Source organism: Antrostomus carolinensis, unplaced genomic scaffold (genome assembly GCF_000700745.2).
Source record: "Antrostomus carolinensis isolate BGI_N321 unplaced genomic scaffold, ASM70074v2 scaffold3422, whole genome shotgun sequence".
Classification (NCBI taxonomy): Eukaryota; Metazoa; Chordata; class Aves; order Caprimulgiformes; family Caprimulgidae; genus Antrostomus; species Antrostomus carolinensis.
The window spans coordinates 20,617-38,600 of NW_010301430.1; the positions used below are offsets into that span (position 1 = coordinate 20,617).

At 41.4% G+C, this 17,984-nt stretch overlaps 1 protein-coding gene across 1 annotated transcript in view; it reads right to left on the minus strand.

The window, feature by feature from the left end:
• The window catches only part of ILRUN (inflammation and lipid regulator with UBA-like and NBR1-like domains), an 18,057-nt gene extending 12,063 nt beyond the window's left edge, over positions 1-5,994 (minus strand). The window contains exons 1-3 of the mRNA XM_029083873.1: positions 5,846-5,994; positions 3,698-3,852; positions 1-125 (exon numbers count right to left, since the gene is read on the minus strand). Coding sequence (XP_028939706.1) covers positions 1-125; positions 3,698-3,852; positions 5,846-5,994 — 429 coding nt within the window. The remainder of the gene's footprint in view (positions 126-3,697; positions 3,853-5,845) is intronic.
• Positions 5,995-17,984: the final 11,990 nt, after the last annotated feature.

Sequence of the window (17,984 nt, forward strand, 5' to 3'; positions counted from 1 at the left end):
CATCTGAACGCTGACGTCTGCAATCTCCTGGGGCTCCAGGGACCTGACCATCACCATGTTGACGTGGCCAAATTGGTCTCCCCCAACATACTTCAGACAAACCCCTGGGGGCCACGCCTCTGTCCCTGGGATTAAACAGAAGAAAGAATTACTGACAGTGCACCAGGAAAAGCTTTGTGTCTGTTTCTGTAAGGCTGGATGAGATGTGCTTATTAAAACAGCCCTGCAATTGCTGAACAGTCAAAGGAACACCAAGATACATGTAACACAGCCAGCAACGGCTGCTGAAGGATACAGGTTGCAGGAAAGTCCTTTCTGAGGTCAGCAGGACAGTTTATATTTCTATTTGAATAATCTCTAGGTTTTCTTTACACAGAAAAATTCTCAAAGTCACAGTGTAAACAGCTGCAAAAAAAAATCAACATAACTGACACACACACATATATTTTATAAATGCTAGAGACAAAGAGGTTGGACTTAGGTGGGGTGGGTTTTTCCACCCCCTCCCTTTTATTTCTCCCTCCTGAGCTTTACTACATCAAAATACATGTTAATAATAGAAAGTGCTGGAAACATTTTCTTTCAGAGAGTCATTCTTTTTTAAGCCTGTTAGCAGTCTCAGGAGGAACTAACAGTTTGAACTACAATTGAAGAGCTAGTACTATTTTCCAAATGAATATATTTCCCTTCGTGCACTGACCCTTCTCTTAGCCTTGTGGAAAGGACTGTGAACATATGATTTATTTGTGGAGATCAATGTTTAGACTGCAGATACTGGGACTGACAGCGTGACCTGGCAATCTGGAGAGATACAGAAAACAGTTAGTGCATGCAAGCACAGCCATCTCCGCCAAAGATAACAAGTACTGGGACCGACAAAAAGAAAAGCGCTTCCGAGACTCGTGAAAAATCAGTTTAGCAGAGTTTTCTTTTGCTTCTTCCCCAGTAATGTGACCTGACTAAGCCAATAACTTTGAGAATACCTCCTGCCTGGTCAATGGAAAGGGCTAAGGAATGCCTGAACCACCAAGAAGCTTGGAACCACTTTATATCTAGTCTGAGGTGAGAACAGTAGATACTGATCTGACCTTAGGTTACCCCAAAGAACATCCTTTGCAACAGCTTGCCTGCTAATTTAATCCCTGTGGATACTTCAGTGAAGACATGGCAGGGGCACTAGTTTTCTAGTCAAGTCCTTATTTGTGGAATTCACAATCTAGCAGGGAAAGCATGATGTGAACAAGTAATGTGGAATATTCAGAGTGGAGGATACATCACCACAGTTGGAAACAGCGCTGAGATAGCGAGGTGTCTGAAAGAGGAGCCGAGTGACTAGCTGACCTCAGACCATGGCGTGTGGGAGTTGAGTATGAAGTCTCAGCTGAAAAGGTTGGCAGCCCAGCAACATGGTTTAGTTTAAATAATTTATGTGATTTTTATCTGTTTTAATGGCTTTAGGCTTGCAAGGTGCCTAGAACACTGCAACTGATAAGCCCCATAAAATGAAATGATGATTATGTCATTCTATTTCAGTACACTCATCTCTCAGGAGATGATAAATTGTAGTAACTGTCCTGCAGAGCCAGCAGCAGCTGGGGGTAGAGTGGGAAGAGGAAATAAGTCTGTTAAATCCTGTGGCTCTTTCAGAGATGGTTCTACTATACAAACTGGTCTTTTGGCAGACAAGTCGAGCACTGTCCTGGAAGATATCAGAGCAGGGTATTAGTTTTTAATAACACATATGAAAACCTGACTGGACCTAGCTTACTGCCTGCACACTTAAACCTGACAATCTATCACAGCTCTGCTTGTCATACTCATCAGACACTAAAAACTTTGGTGACACATGCCTCAGGTATTTCATGTTCTAGAACTGAAGTCATTTAATCAAGGGTTCCTGTAGAGCTGTTAAAAACCTTGGCTTTGCTTCAGTTATCTACCTAACAAGCAGATATTATCTGGAAACACTACAGTCCTTTGATATTAGACCTTAATTAAACCATAAAATGGTTTTAAAATGCTACAGTCCTCCTTAAGCTGCACAGTCATAACACAGTATGTGAAGTTGTATTTAACTAAAACATGCCTCAACGGCGTGGTTTTAACAAGATCTGGCCTCCAGCACCTCTGCTAAGAGCACAGATGTACTTTATAAGAAGTCAGGCTTTAACCCACACAGAAACCAGAACAAATGGCCTTGCCAGCAACCCGTAAGTCAAGATTAACTCCCTTTCCTCATTTCAGAGGACCCAGAGATTTCAGAAGGTCAAACATTCCAAGAACAATGAAACAGTGCTTGAACTAGGGGGTTAAATTAAGGCTGAATTTGCATGCAGGAAAGAGTACACGAGAAGAACAAGAGAAGGAGTCTGAAACGAGCAAGACAGCTGTAGTCCTAACACACACAAATTAAGATACTAATAGTGGAGAAACAAGATCTATCAAACTTACTACATTTGTAAGACCTGTATTTGAGCCACAGTTATAGAAAAACTGCCAGTCAATTTTTCACATTACTAGAGTTTAAGCAAGCTGTACGTATCACCTTTCCATTGTAATAAGTCAAACAAACAGAGACAGAAAAAGTAAACTGAAATAATGAAGCCCTTTCTCTAGAATACAGCCTTTAGAAATCAGTGTTCTTAAACACCCACAGCCCCTCTTCTCACCCCTCATGTCCTCATGAAATACTCCCCCAGATTTTTAGGATGGTTTTAGTCTGTTATACTTTGATGTTCAGCACAAATCCGTACAGCACTCGAGTACTGCAGTTATTTACAAGTAGAAATACTAACACAGCTGAACTTTACTCATGATGATTCATGACATCATACCTTATTGTGTTATCATTCTTCTTCACAGAAGTGCAAGCAGGTCAGTTAAATTCAGACACACAGCTTAAATATTCATGCAACATCCTGTCAGTGCAATACTTGAAGACAAGGTATTCCACTCTGCATCCATGGATCTCATTTTTCTCTCTGACTACATCCCACCAGATCAATCACTGAGAATGTATTTTGCCCAGTCTTGCTTCCTGGATTCCAGTCAGTGTTTTGACTTCTTTCATACTGGAATGTGGTTACTCCAGCTTTGCATCCTCTCAAAGCATGAAAAAGCAATTCTGTCAAAAGTGTATTAAAAAGTAAAGGGTACCTGTCACCTTACCCTTGCATAGCTAGCTCTTCTCAGAGTCAGATCATTGCATCGCTGCCTCCACAGAGAGGACAGCTCTACAGCCAGCCAAACGACAGAGACAGTCAGAGAAATGGTGGGATGAAGTGTAGTGGTAATTATACAGGCTAAATACATGAGCTAAAAGGCTTTGAGATTAAAAGGGATCTCTTCATTGACTTAAAAACATATTCCATTTGTTTGTATCAAGTGATCAGAAACATGACTAGCCCAATATTCTTAACCTATTTTCAGATCTAACTACTTCCAGTAAAAAACCAAAACAAAACCAACTTGTACTTCGATTTCTTTTATCTCAAAAGTTTCCTAGAGTTTTTGTTTGTGTGGTGGCACAAGGAACAAGTGCACCTCTCCCCACCAAATATTTGTGTCAACCTAAGAAGGGGAATACTCATAGGTTGGCAGGTTACCTCCTTCAGTAACAGAGTGGCTGTATTCCAAGTGCCAACCTATCACGTAACACATGCTACATGGGTTTTGCTACAGTCTCCAAAAGCCTTACCTGTGTTTTGTATCCTCCATGTTTTTGTAAACTGGGTATCGGGAGGGATGGACTCTCCTTCACCTATGGTGACATCTTCAACAAAGGACATGGAGGGTACATTGATATTTGGACTCTCAAAATCATAGTAGGCTCCAATGGCAGCTTGTAGATTCCTAAAAAGCAAAAAAAAACCCAGATTACAACCTAAAGTACGGGTGGGTCAGGTCCTTTTCACACGTTTATTTATGTCATCCAGCAAAAATGTTATCCAGACTATATCAGCCTTGCTGCTCATGTTGTTTTTAAAGTTTTTATCTCTATCACTCATGAATTCTCCAAGATAACTGAGCTTAAAATACAGCATTTTACTTGCCAGGAACACTACTTTAGACCACTTTTCTACTCCGCTTCTTATTTTCACTGGAAATTTTGGAACTTAAAGAGTCTTGGAGACCTCTATCCCATTAGCTTTTTATGAAATTTGCCAAAAAGTTAAAGAGATACTGAGAAAAGTGCTATGCAGCTGCATGTAAACACCACGGTGGTTTCTTTACACCAGCCTCATTTCCTGAACTAATTTCAAAAGGACTGAACCTCTCCATTTTATTTTGGCACAAAAGGAACACAAGATGAACAAAACACAAAGAACACTCTTATGATAACTCTCAGGGCCAAAGGACATCAGTAGCCACAGATAATAACTCAAGCCTTGCTGCTTTTGAAACATCTGGTCATGTATGAGCCACGAGTACTCTAAGACTGTTTATTAATCATTAAAGTGCCTACTCAGCTCTGGATAGTCACAGCTCAAAGGAACTTACAAACCATCCGAGTCAAAAAGTTCTTCCTGAATAAAAACAGTGGAAGGTTGTGAGATATTAAGGACACTCAGAAAGCCACAAATGCTATTGATTCCTGAGTGGTGGTGTAGCTGAAACTCGTCTGATAATTAATTGGAAAAGAGGAGCAGTCAAACAGGAAGAGGATTCATGAGTCTTAGCTGCTGTTCCACGATATACTATTAAGTTATTATGTAAGTGTTTGGCAAGTCATCTGTTTACGCATGTCTGTGAGGTTGTGGCCCTCATTTATAGGTTGTGAGTAGGTGCTGTGAGAATGGAGATGAGTAAAAATCACACCAAATGCAATGGGTATGATAACTGCTTTTTATTCATGATGACAAAAATCTGTGCTGCTTTTTTGAGCAGGATAGAAAAAAAAAAACTCCAACAAACTCTTCAAGAACTGGGAACTACCACCTAAAAATAAAAAAAAGCCATGCAGAAGCTCGTCAGAAGCTGCACTACACATGGGCACTGTGATACATTGCAGGTTTGTATTGTGTGGTGGAGTGTCATGTGTCTAAACCAAAGCCAGAAAGCCAAGGTGAAAGCAAGAGAAAACATTTGCAGCATGACCCTGAGAAAGAGCAAACATAGGGCTTTTTTGGACTGCTTGCCAGCTGGAAAGAGCCTGGAAACGGAGAGTAAAGAAACTGCCTCCTGTTCAATTCCTACAGTGTTCAAGGGAAAGAAAATAAAATGAGGCGTTCTGGAGAAAATCAGAACTGCACAGGAGAAGTGTCACTGCTTTCTCTTCACAGAAAACATAGGGGATCCAAAGTGCTAAGAGCCCTGGAGCTTGGGTCAGAGGGGTAACAGCGATATTGGGCAGATCACAGAACCACCCATGATGGGGGCAGGGGGGAGAGGACCCCAATAACAGGTGTGTGGGTTTGGTAATCCAGCAGAAATGACAGAAGATAATCATGGCGTGTTAACTGCTGGAGTTACTGACATGCTGTCACAGAATCACAGAACGTCAGGGATTGGAAGGGACCTCGAAAGATCATCCAGTCCAACCCCCCTGCCAGAGCAGGAACCTCAATGAGATCACACAGGAAGGCGTCCAGGCGGGTCTTGAATGTCTCCAGAGAAGGAGACTCCACACCCTCCCTGGGCAGCCTGTCCCAGGGCTCTGGCACCCTCACTGGAAAGAAGTTTCTTCTCAAGTTGAAGCAGAACCTCCTGTGTTCCAGCTCACACCCATTGCCCCTTGTCCTACCATTGGGCATCACTGAGAAGAGCCTGGCTCCATTTCAGTCTTCCCCGAGCACAGCCAATGTGTTAGGAGGCACCAGAGGAATGTTCTGCACAACATGCTCACGGTGATTGATTGGTGAATTCAGCAAAGAGAGGCTCAGAGCGAGACCTTTCGCCATCAACACCCAACGGACTTTGATACCAAAGGGAGACAAAAGAGCCACCGTGGAAGATTTCCATGTCTAGAACAATGAATTTCAGCCCAGAAGCCATTCTTCAGCTTGAGGCATTTTCTACTTTGGAGTGTCAGGGCTATATTTAATCCAGGCAGCTCAGTCAAATGCTGCAGGAAGGGTGCATGTCACATTAGCCAATAAACAGAGACAAATGCTCAGTTTTACGTCACCAACTGCCTGTTGCTTATACACTGCACAAGATTTACATAACTCACACCAGGACTGTGCCAAGAGACTCCTGTTCACTCAACCAGCTAACACTATCATCTAGAGTGTCGTTTGCACCAGGATTTCTTCCTCTATTGCAGCCATCCAAGGCAAAAGGTATTTTAAGAGCTACAAAAGACATCAATACAGCTCTTAAAACCCTAATCCACTACTACAGAAATACATTTTTAGACATACCCCAACTTCTTGTGAGTTACAATTCTGGAAATAGTAGTAGGGATTTTTTATTGCCATTAAGAGGAAAAATTAAAAAGTTCCAAGGGGAAGATTTGGACTGTAATTCTTTGTAAAGCAGCCTGCACTGGGTTTTGTTTGCTTGGCTGTAAATACACTTCAGAAGGTAGTGGGCTATTTGTGCACACAGGCCCTCTGCCAACCCTCTTCCCCTCCCCTGTGTCACATTTCATTGCTTGCTTTGCCATTGGGAAACAACTCCTGTCCTCTGCAGCATTTAGTTAAAAACTAACTAAAGAAGAACACACACTGGAAAAAAAAAAAAAATCAGATTTGCCACCCTTTTGTGTGATCAGATATTCACAAACTCACCTTCCTCATCAGTGAGCAGTGAGGTTTTGTTTGGGGTGAGCCTTTTTGTATGTTCAGTTACACCCTGACCTTCCCCCACCAGAGGATTAAAAAGAAGCTTCGAGAAACTAAAAGAGAAATTGAAAGTCACAAAGAGCCAAAGTCAGGATGACAAAGCAAATCTGACTTAAGTTCAAGTTCTTTGACACAGACAAGCCTAAGAGATAGGCACTGAGAGGCCGTATGGCACCGCTCTGCTGCGAGATACCCACAGCGCTCACACTGGAGTCGTGGTCTCTGCTGAAACAAAACAGCAGAGCCAGCAACATATCACTGCTTTGCTTCCACTATCCAACAGACAGGGCTTCCCTGCCTCCAAAAAAAACCCCAACAAACCCCAAATATCAGTTTGAATGCAGTATTTTGCTCAGGGAAAATGAATTGTCTTTTGCAGAGGCAAATTATTTGCCACCTGATTTTGCAACCTGATTATTTCCAGGATCTCCAGACGAAGCTGCTCTGCCTTTCTGCTACAGCTACAACATCAGTGGAGTTCACAAGCAAATGCAAACATTCATGAGAGAGATGGTTTCAAGGTCAAACACACTCAAGGTCCTGAAATTCTTATTTTCTGTTTGGTTTGGGGGGTTTTTTTGTTTGTTTTAATAGACATATATATATATTTTAGGTCTTTACCCGTGTGCCCCAGCTGTAATTGCACAGCACCAACTGCAGATCCTTCAGGGACAGGACTGAGTTAGACCTTTGAGAGGAAGGGGTTATCATCTAAAGGCTTCTGCTTACACAACCAGCCCTGCTTTATTTTCCTCCTCCGAGGTGTGACTTGCACCACACTATCCCTTCTGCTCTCTGCCATATGAGATAAATTACTATTATAAACCAAACAACTCTGAAACGAAGATGAGTGTGCCAAATCCAGCCAGTGTAATTTACATGACTGATGGCTCCTAATTACAGGGATGGCCATACATCTCTTTCTCAACACAGCCCTTCAGGTGTCAGGCCTTCCTTACCTTTCTGAAATTAAGCAATTTTTCCATTTTTAGAGCAGTCCTGGACTGCAACACTTCACAGCCCTGTCATCTTAACAGAGCAGGTCTGACAGGAGTTAGGCTCCAACTCCTGAAAAAAGCCTGCAATCACAGGTCACCCCAGGGACCAGGTGAGACTTCTTCAAATCACCACAGTGCTCCACTGCAGTCCCAAGAGCAAGATTCTGGGAAGAGAGAGGGGAGAAGGCAGCAAATAAAGGTTATAGCTTCATATTATCAACCAAATCCATTCTAACTATGGGTATCCCACTCCTTCCTCTCCAAGGGCATCCCATGTCAACTGCTTTTCCAACAAAAAAACTCCTCCAGAACCAGGGAAAGTGTTCCTTTTCAGATCAATCCTTTTGTTCTGCTGCTTTGTTTCAAGCCTCAGGAGCTAAATTATAATAGTGAAGTTAAAACCTTCTCTGCTAATAGCTCTGGAGATGTCCCTTAACAACTCTTAAGTGTTTGCAAAGAGGTGGTTTATCTTGAGCCATTCTTTCCCTTCCCTTTTTTTTTTTCCAGACAGCCTTTTGTTATGTTAAACCGATATATTTAGACAGTAATTACTTCCAATTAACTAGGTCACCATGCAGTATTCAAAAATAATAATAAAAAACCCCCTCTTCCAAATCAATTCACAGACTAGATGCCTCCTTATACAACCTAACTCTTGTGCAAACAAAAAAGCAATATATACACGTAATTGGAAATATTTTTTTTTTAATTAATTGAATCAGATTCTTTTTTTAGGAGAATGAAGAAACCGAAGCACTGAGGCTTACTCACTGCAGCCTTATGCAAAGCAGGGCATATGCACAATATCTAATCCTTCTGGTACTAATAAAGCCTATGATTCTTTCAACAGACAGAAGTTAAACATCTTGGAAGGAAAGAAATACAAACAGGTCGTCTTAATATACAAGACAAGGGACATTAAAGCCCCGGGAAAGAAATACTCTGAAAAGGAGAAGGAAAGTGAATTGGAGGGATTGTCTACCCTCTAGCAGCTGTAACCCTCCCACACACCTCTCCCAACAACCACCCTGCCTGGCTGCCACAAGGAATGGTATTTTGGTTTTGTTTTCAATCTTAAAGATCTGAACTTGAAAAAAATAAAAAAATCCCTTATGATGTGCAGGTTGTCTAAGGTATGTGGTGTTGCATAAGAATTGCACTCAAAAATAACATTTATAGTAGAAAACAACTTAAAAATTTTAATTGTCAGTGTTACAGGAATCTGAGTTTTCATTTATTGTCAAATTCTGTGTTGAGAGATCCAAGGATTTATTTTTTTTTAAAGGAAGATAGATTTTTGGGAGGTAAATATCCAAATCACATCACAGCTTAGGCTCAAAAATCCAGCCTGCAAATTTTGCTCTTCCTAAGTCTTGCCCATTCCTACAGCCACACAACCCATCACCAGCTAAGGGGTGAAAGTTTCCAGTGCTCGGATTCTCCTGAGCTGTCAGAAAAAAGCAAAGGCTCAACTTCTCAATGCACCACTTCAATTCAGAATTTCACCCAGGATGTAGCCCTTAGATCATACACAGACAGTCAGTACAGGACATTTATTAAGTCAAGTAGAAAGCACTTTGACAAATGGACTGGGTCACTGCGTGGTGCAGAGCAAGTGTAATACAGCAAATGCCAAGTTACATTTCTCTCCCTCTGCAGAGGGAGGAAAAAGCCAGGCAAGTGTCCAAGCTGTGATGTATGTTCGTTGTATGTCCTCAGCACTCACATATGGCACGATATTTTGTCATGAGAAAAGCAACTCAGGTGTGATTCTCCTGGAAACAGACAATGCAAGAACTGAGCAGTGATATTAAAGTACAATAAAACCTCAAGAACATTATGTGTTATATAGAACACCTTGAGCACTTTCTGTAACCAAATCCTCAACCTTTACAGACCTTTCTCTCCTTCTCCAAATGCAGTATGGAACCAGGCACTGGAATACCCTGTAAGGTGTCTATTGTTAAAAACAAAAAGAAATGTGCAAAAGAAATAGTGCAGCAGATGGGTAATTTCTCACTCATAAATAAGGGAACATCTCTACGTGATACAGGTGGGAGAGACTAAAAATGTATATGGAGGACATCCAAATGAGGCAATCCCAAGTCCACTCTTTGTCTCTAATATCTTATTTGGATTTTATTTGCCCCAGCTATTGGGGAACTGGACTGATAACTACAGTCTGGGACACCTCAAACAGCTATCTGATTGCTCTTGAAGCAGGAGGTGCCTCCCTCAAGGCCTTAGAGAAAGCTGAAGGGGGTGGGAGGAAGAGATGCACTTATTACACCACAGGGAAGCACTTTTACCTGGAGTTTTCAATTCAAACATTTTCAGTAGAGATGACACATGGCAATTAAGTGGGAAGTCTCAAGATGTTTTGAAGGACTGGAATTTTAATCAGTGAAGAGCTCTCAATAGACATAATTTCAGAAATCAAAATCTGTGTATCAGTTATCTTCATTCTTGACCTCTCTGATGTTAAACCATGAGGTTGGGAAACCACCTTGGAGGACATTAGATGATCCAAAAGGACCACTGAGGGAAGTTGAAAGCTTTAAGCTGAATTTACACAGTCAAAGGAGGGGAGAAAAAGAAAAGCTGGCTAATTCAAAGCTTATGGATTTTCTCACATGAAGCCACAGAAAAATACTTCATTGTCTTAGTTGAAAACAGGCAGTTCCAAATACAAGTGGGATGTTCCAGGAAGAAAACAGAAACCTGTGGTGACTAGAAGCAATACTGCCCTCTCTTTAGGGGCAGCACAAGAAAAGAAACTGAGAGACCACAGAAGAAGCACAGCATTTCCAGTGCACCCCAAACCACCAGAGGAAATCACTTTCCTTTAGCGGGTTTTTACCTACGTACAAACACACATGTCACCAGTTTCACCATTACCGTGGTGGTGCCTGCACTTGGCTGAGCACCAAACCTCACCAAAAACACACCACCAATGGTCTCAACAACAAAATCAATACCATGATGATGCTGCTATAAGCACAAATTCACACAGCCACCCCCAGCAGCTGAACCCTCCCTAAAAAGCAGGTGGTCAGAGCTGTAAATGTTGGGGTGAAATATTTGGAGAATGTTCACAGCAGGAGCTGCTCTCAACTTGCTGCCATTAAACACAGGCAACAGCTCTTCCCCCTGGAAAGTCATCGAGAGCTGCCAGTACGCACAAGATACTGGAACTGCTAATTCCTCAGCATAAACTATGTCACCCATCTATAATTGTCTGCATTAAAGCAAAGGGGGATTAAGCTACAGAAACTGTCTGAGAACAAGTTCAGGCATGTAAGGCAGTCCAGCTGGACTAAAATTATATTGTACCCAATTCCTTCTGCTACAGTTGTCTGCTTACATTTCCATTTCACACGCGCCCAGTTCTTAAATGTTTTGTAATTGGGAGCAAAGCACAATTATAGCATGTTCCATAGTTAAAAATACAATATATTTAAAGTCTAGATTTCATTCAAAACAATGGGGTCAAATATTTGAGTTATTCTGGAGAGGAGGTGTTTGGTTTTTTTAATGCACGAGGTAAAAAATATAATCTTGGATGGTTTTTAATTGTTTAATTCTATAATTGTTATTTTTAGTAGCATCAGGGGACACCAGAGATTCGACAATCTACACTAGTTCACATGTACTAAGATGACACCCACTATGCTTTACATTAGCCACAACAGATTAAACAGTTTAAAAACTACTTTCTGCTCCCCAGCCACAGGGTATGAGTGACCCTACGAACGCAGCTGGAGCTCTGAGACAGCCAGTCTGTTCTGACATGTTGGTGACAGCACATCAACAACTACCAGACCTGTTTTCATGGTGTCTTCTCTGCCTGCGAGGAGAGCAGTTCATTAATTGTTTTAGAGTAAGAATGACATCAAATTTAAATCCTCATCTTCTTCCCTACTACATTATCAACACCCAAACCATGTTTGAAACCAAGTGCTTCACCCTTGACAGATTCAGTTCAGTTGGTCACCACCTACAAACACTGATCTGACTTAAGTCACTTAAAAAACTTCCTAGGTATCACAGAATCACACAGAATCACAGAATGTTGGGGATTGGAAGGGACCTCAAAAGATCATCCAGTCCAACCCCCCTGCCAGAGCAGGAACCTCAATGAGATCACACAGGAAGGCGTCCAGGTGGGTTTTGAATGTCTCCAGAGAAGGAGACTCCACACCCTCCCTGGGCAGCCTGTCCCAGGTACATAAAAGACACAAGATTGTTTTGTTTTTATCACCTGATGTAGGAAGAGAAGTAATATGATGTCCCACCTGCTGCTATCTCTTCCCAAATAAATGCCTGGATGACTATGGAACAAACCCAAAGAAGTTTCCAGGGAAGGAAGGAGGAGAGTTGATTTGAAAGATCAGGTCTCATGTTTCCTGCCTCCTCCGTGACACCAGGATTCCCCCCAGTGCCCTCTTCCAAAGGAAACAAGCATCAAAACGAAGCTTGAGATTTATACAGAGCAGTGGGGAAGTTTTCCTCTGATTTATCTGAATGTGGATTAACAAAAGTGAAGTCACAGGAGTCCCACGGACTGAGACAAGGAGCAGAGAAGACAGCAGGGATCCCTGAACTGAGGTGAAGCACACACACCTCACAGCACAATAATCTCTGTGGCAAATCCAACAATGCCAATATGAACACAAAAGAAGGAGTTATATTCATTAGTTCAGGGAAAGGGAAAATCCTGTTGGTTTGTGTTTTTATCCTACCTTCCCTTTGATTTCTCACATGTGGAGATAAAGAGGAAACTCAGTAAATGCAGCAAAGCAGAACATCTATTGAAAATCAGATGGAGTTTTCTGATAGCAGTTGATTATTTACTGGACATCCACAAAATCATTGCCTTCAAACAGCTAAGGAAACAAAATTAACTTGTTCACACTTCAATCAGGATTTCCAAATAAAAACTAGAGAAGAGATCTTGCTATAAGGCCAGACAAGAATAGACTTTTTTCTCCACAACAAATACAAATCTAACACCATATTAGCTCTATAATCAGAAGTCTTTGATCAGTAGTAGGAGAGACACATATTTGCATGTAAAGAATTATATAAAACCAGTGTTTGATTTAAGAGATCAACTGAATTCTTGGGGGGTTCCTGGTGATAAATAAGGGCTGGAATAACAATGCAGGTGTTTTAGTGGCAGCAGTTAATTGTAGTGAAAAACCAATCATGTAGAACCACACTGTAATCAGTACAATTGATTTTTGATACAACCACACAATCAAGAGGTTTCATGGTGCACCCAAGGCCCCACATTCCACCTCAATATTCACATCCTGACAGGTAATGCCTAAAAACTTTGCACAGTCTGACTTTGCATGTCCTTCTATTTACTTTTTCCATAGATCTTTGGAAATGGTAACACACAACTATTTGAAGACTGGAAAAATCCTGTATGATAGGATGAGTGGGGATATTGCACCAACAAACCCTTTAAACACAGTAAATGCAGGAAAGCTGAGGAGGTTGAGATGAAGAGCCTGGCCACACACCGGTACCATGGCCAACACGTGGTGACCTGTGTGTCTGAGCTGAGAAGGAGCATTTCAAACCCCACTTTTTCCTTGAGAGCTTCTTTGGAAAAGCAGCCCAAAAAATCTGTTAATGGAGGACATCTGCTTGCTGCTTTGGTTTGGCTGTTTGTTTTTCTTTTAATGGCAGTTCTGCAAGTGCCTGTGAGGTTAAAAATCAAGAGCAGGCAGGACTAGTGTCACCCACCCTGGGAAACACATCAACCCTGTTAATTTGAGTCTGTTATGTTAAACTCTGTACGTCCTGATGTCTCACCTAAATATACTTCAAGGATTTCTCTGAATAGTACCTATACTCCAGCACTAATATCAAGTGTAAATAGATATGCTTCCATCCACAGACCTGAGTTTTACTTGGAGTAGCATCCTCTCAACTTTGCTAGAAAGCAAAAATTACATACTTACACAAAGCCAGAGTAAGAGCAATAATAATATTAATAACAACAACAACCCTAGTAGCTGAAACACGTCTGTACAGGACTCCAAATCAAATACATCCACTTCTGGGCAATATAGGTGGTTTATTTCATCCAAAGAATTTAAACAGCCCACCCACAGGGATAAAAACATGCATTTATAAGGCAATTTTCATTTTGTTAAAAGCCAATATTTTGTCTCCAAAGCCAGTAAAACACTTGCACAAAAATGTTTGATACGTTTTCCTTGCCACATTCAAAAATTTCAGATCTCTGATGTAAAAATCTACAGCACCACTGGCTAATCCCTGCCTCACCTTGGTTCCCCTCCCAACACAGAAACACACTGCACCTTAGATAATGAATACAGAAGAAGGTTTTACAGCAGATTTCTGTAGTATTTTCAGAGTTATAAATATTTTCATGCAAAACATCACCTTTAGAGTATTAATTAAACCATTAATATTGCTACAAGTTCTTCTAAGCATATGGAAAAAATTGAGGACCTCCAGGAGAGATCTGACTACGTTACAGATAATGACCTTAAAAAGACCTTTTTCACCAGAAAGCTAGATCAAAAAAGGCCAAGCTTCACAGCAATATAACTTTTTCTCCCCACACACAATGGAAATCATCATTGTGTGACACATTTCAATTAAATATCACACCTACCAGACTAATAAAAATTCAGCTTTCTAAACAAAAGCTAAAAAGAGAATGTAAAGAAGTATTAGATGTAAATTACTGAATTATACATACATTAAGTCTTCCAAATTAAGAGTTCCCTTCACAGCCAACTCTGTTGAAATATGGATTTTAAATCCAGCTTTACTAACTACTTCAAATCAAATCAATTCACTTCCTCACAGAATTAAAGAAGCTCCAAGCTTTATGCTGCAGCCTCTCACCCTCCAAGCTGCTATACTCTCCAATTAAATAATAATTGCTCTTCCTTGTCACAAAACAATTTCCACTCCAGCTTCAGAGGAATCTAACAACTTTTATTAAAACAGGGGCCTTAACTGAGTGACAACAAAAACTGAAATGCACTTTCTGTGCAAAGTTTCCTCTGCTTTTCCATTTACACTGATCCATATTGCTGAAAAACAGTGAAGGCTGGGCTGCCACTGAAGAACTTTTGTTTTGTGAGTGTTTTTGGAGAGTCTGGTACCATCTATCCAGAGACCTCCAACCACTCGTGTGTTAGGGAGACTGTGAGTAGGTATTTTTGGCACAAACTCATTCAGCATCAACTGTCTGACCTAAACAATCCCTATTTTTATAACAAAAGCACAAAGGGTTTTCAAAAGGAGTTTCTTTTGTAGGTAGACTGAGTCTAGACAAGTTCAGACACGTTCCCAGCCATACTATCACATAACACCCAAGAGCTGTAGACACGTGGAACTTCACTTTACCACAAAAATCACTTCTAACAGCCCCCCCCTCCCTCCAACCTGCGGTGCTGGATGTGCTTCAGTGTGCAGGCAGCCGGGCTTCTGCATTGCATAACATCTGGAGGGGGGAAGGGAGCAGGGAGAGTTAAGCATGCCATGTAATGGAGGGTGGATTTGGATCCTAGATGCAATGGCAGCAAAATGCCCTCCCAACTAGGCTGCCCAGGTTTTCCCTCTTCCCCCCCACCCCAAAAGCAATGTTTCAGTGCCAAAACATCTTTTGGAGAAGTTTACTTTTGGTTTGAGGCCAAAAGCAAAAGCTCAAACTCTCAACTCTGAAGGTTCAAAACTTCCAATGGAAAATAAATAAATAAGTAGTAAAGAGGGACAATGTGTGCTGCCTTTAAAGAATGGTCAGCCAGAGCTCTCAGAAAGGGCAAAGTCAGATTTATGTAGCAGAAAGAAGAAGTTTGAACAGCTCACAAACACTCAACGAGGAATTAAACAGAGGCAGAACTCTAGGAAAGTGTTTAATATAAAACAGGGAAAAATACAACTCACCAAAGTGTTTAACCTGTATTTCTTGAAGATCAAGGAACAGCCTCAGAAACTTTGGATGCATTTGTTCCACCTGAAGCATTTTTCCAATATTGTTAATAAAACCAGCCAGCAGTTTTTAGTGCTGTCCCAAGTCTGCCAGAACTCTGAGAGCACATTGAGCAATTCCAGGTAAACTGGAGAAGTGGACAGACTTTTAAACATAAATACTACCAAGTATCTATCTTGCTCCACAATCAACCACTCATTTTTTTCCACAAATTGGCAGAACAAGCTATTTTTAATTATTTAAGCTATTAATAACAAGCTATTTAAGCTATTATTTAATAACAAGCTATTTACTTATTTAAAATAATTCCTCCATTTCAGCAGAACTGCAAATTCCCTTTAAATATGTTAAATACAATCACTAGTGGAAATATTCTTTCAAAACACATCACAGCTCAGGTTATTTACTCCACAATATGTGAAAGGGATACAACAGGGAAGGAACTTCAGGGGTGGAGATTACATGATTATCACCAACAAGCAGCTTGTCACACTTGTGACAAAAGTTCTATTGGAAGCTATTAAGCTATCAAGTCTTTGTTAATTAACCTATACCTGGAGATCAGGTAGGTGCACTTGTGTCAGCCCTGCTGTGAACTCCCTCGCTGTGTCCTACAGATGAGCATGAATCCTGATGCAGAAAAGGAATCAGAGTGAAAGGATCATCCCTGCTGAAAAGTGCCAAAGCTTTAACAAAAGGAAAAGTGACTCCACAGATTCATCCAGACAAATCATTTGCAGGACAAACTGGTGATAGAAGATTCTGACTTCAATTCTAGGCCACAAAAAAACCCACCAAACCCAGCAGGCTGCTGCCTACCATCACCTGGGGCAGTGTGGATCACACAGGGACCCTCAACAAGGGTGTTTCCAGAAAAGGAAAATGTGTCTTGATTGCAGCTTTTTAGAATGACTGAGAGCAGGGGCAGTATGTTCACACGAAGAAGAGCTGGAGAATGGGACAGAAACACAGCAGCAGAACTGCAAACTGCACAAAAACAGGCACAATAAATGACAGGGCAGGTCAGGAAAGCAGCACCCTGGCAAGAACACACGAGAAAAATGAGCAGCACCTGTCAGCATACCTAACCCAGCTCCCTGCTGGGGAAAGGTTAAACACTGCCCCACTCTCAGAGTAACCACACCACAGCCTGCACTCGTGTTCATACGTTATTGGATACATCACACCAATTTAAGAGATTTCACAGAATCACAGAATGTCAGGGATTGGAAGGGACCTCAAAAGATCATCCAGTCCAACCCCCCTGCCAGAGCAGGAACCTCAATGAGATCACACAGGAAGGCGTCCAGGCGGGTCTTGAATGTCTCCAGAGAAGGAGACTCCACACCCTCCCTGGGCAGCCTGTCCCAGGGCTCTGGCACCCTCACTGGAAAGAAGTTTCTTCTCAAGTTGAAGCAGAACCTCCTGTGCTCCAGCTCACACCCACTGCCCCTTGTCCTACCATTGGGCATCACTGAGAAGAGCCTGGCTCCATCCTCCTGACATTGGCCCTTAACATATTTATAAACATTAATGAGGTCACCCCTCAGTCTCCTCTTCTCCAAGCTAAAGAGCCCCAGCTCCCTCAGCCTTTCCTCAGCAGGGAGATGCTCCACTCCCTCCATCATCTTGGTGGCTCTGTGCTGGACTCTCTCCAGCAGTTCCCTGTCCTTCCTGAACTGTGGGGCCCAGAACTGGACACAATATTCCAGATGTGGCCTCACCAGGGCAGAGTAGAGTGTCCTCTTGACACAACTCCATCCATCTGTTAGTTATCAACTAACACGTCAAGAAAAATTTGAAAACTTCTGTCTTCAGAACAAACTAGCCACGGAAGTTGTGAAATTAAAGCTCTTTTCATCACTTTAGATTTTCCTCAACTGTAATGAAAAGATTTTTTTTAATTTTTTTTTTTTTTTTAAAGCAATTGGTTATATGATTGTATTGGACATATTGTTACCTCAAAAAGAAATTCAATACAGCTGAAAAATAAAGAGCTTCTTCAACACAAACCAGGAATACTATGGTTATACACAGTATATTCATGAGTAACTTTCAGGTTCAGCTCTGCCAAGGAACATTACAGAAAAAAATAATCAAAAATAATCAGTAGTACTGTGCAGTATCAGTAGTTTCACTCACATTATCAACACATGAATAAAGTGGAAAAGCATCTTCCACCGTGAACCACTTCTCCTCCAAAGCAAACTCCTG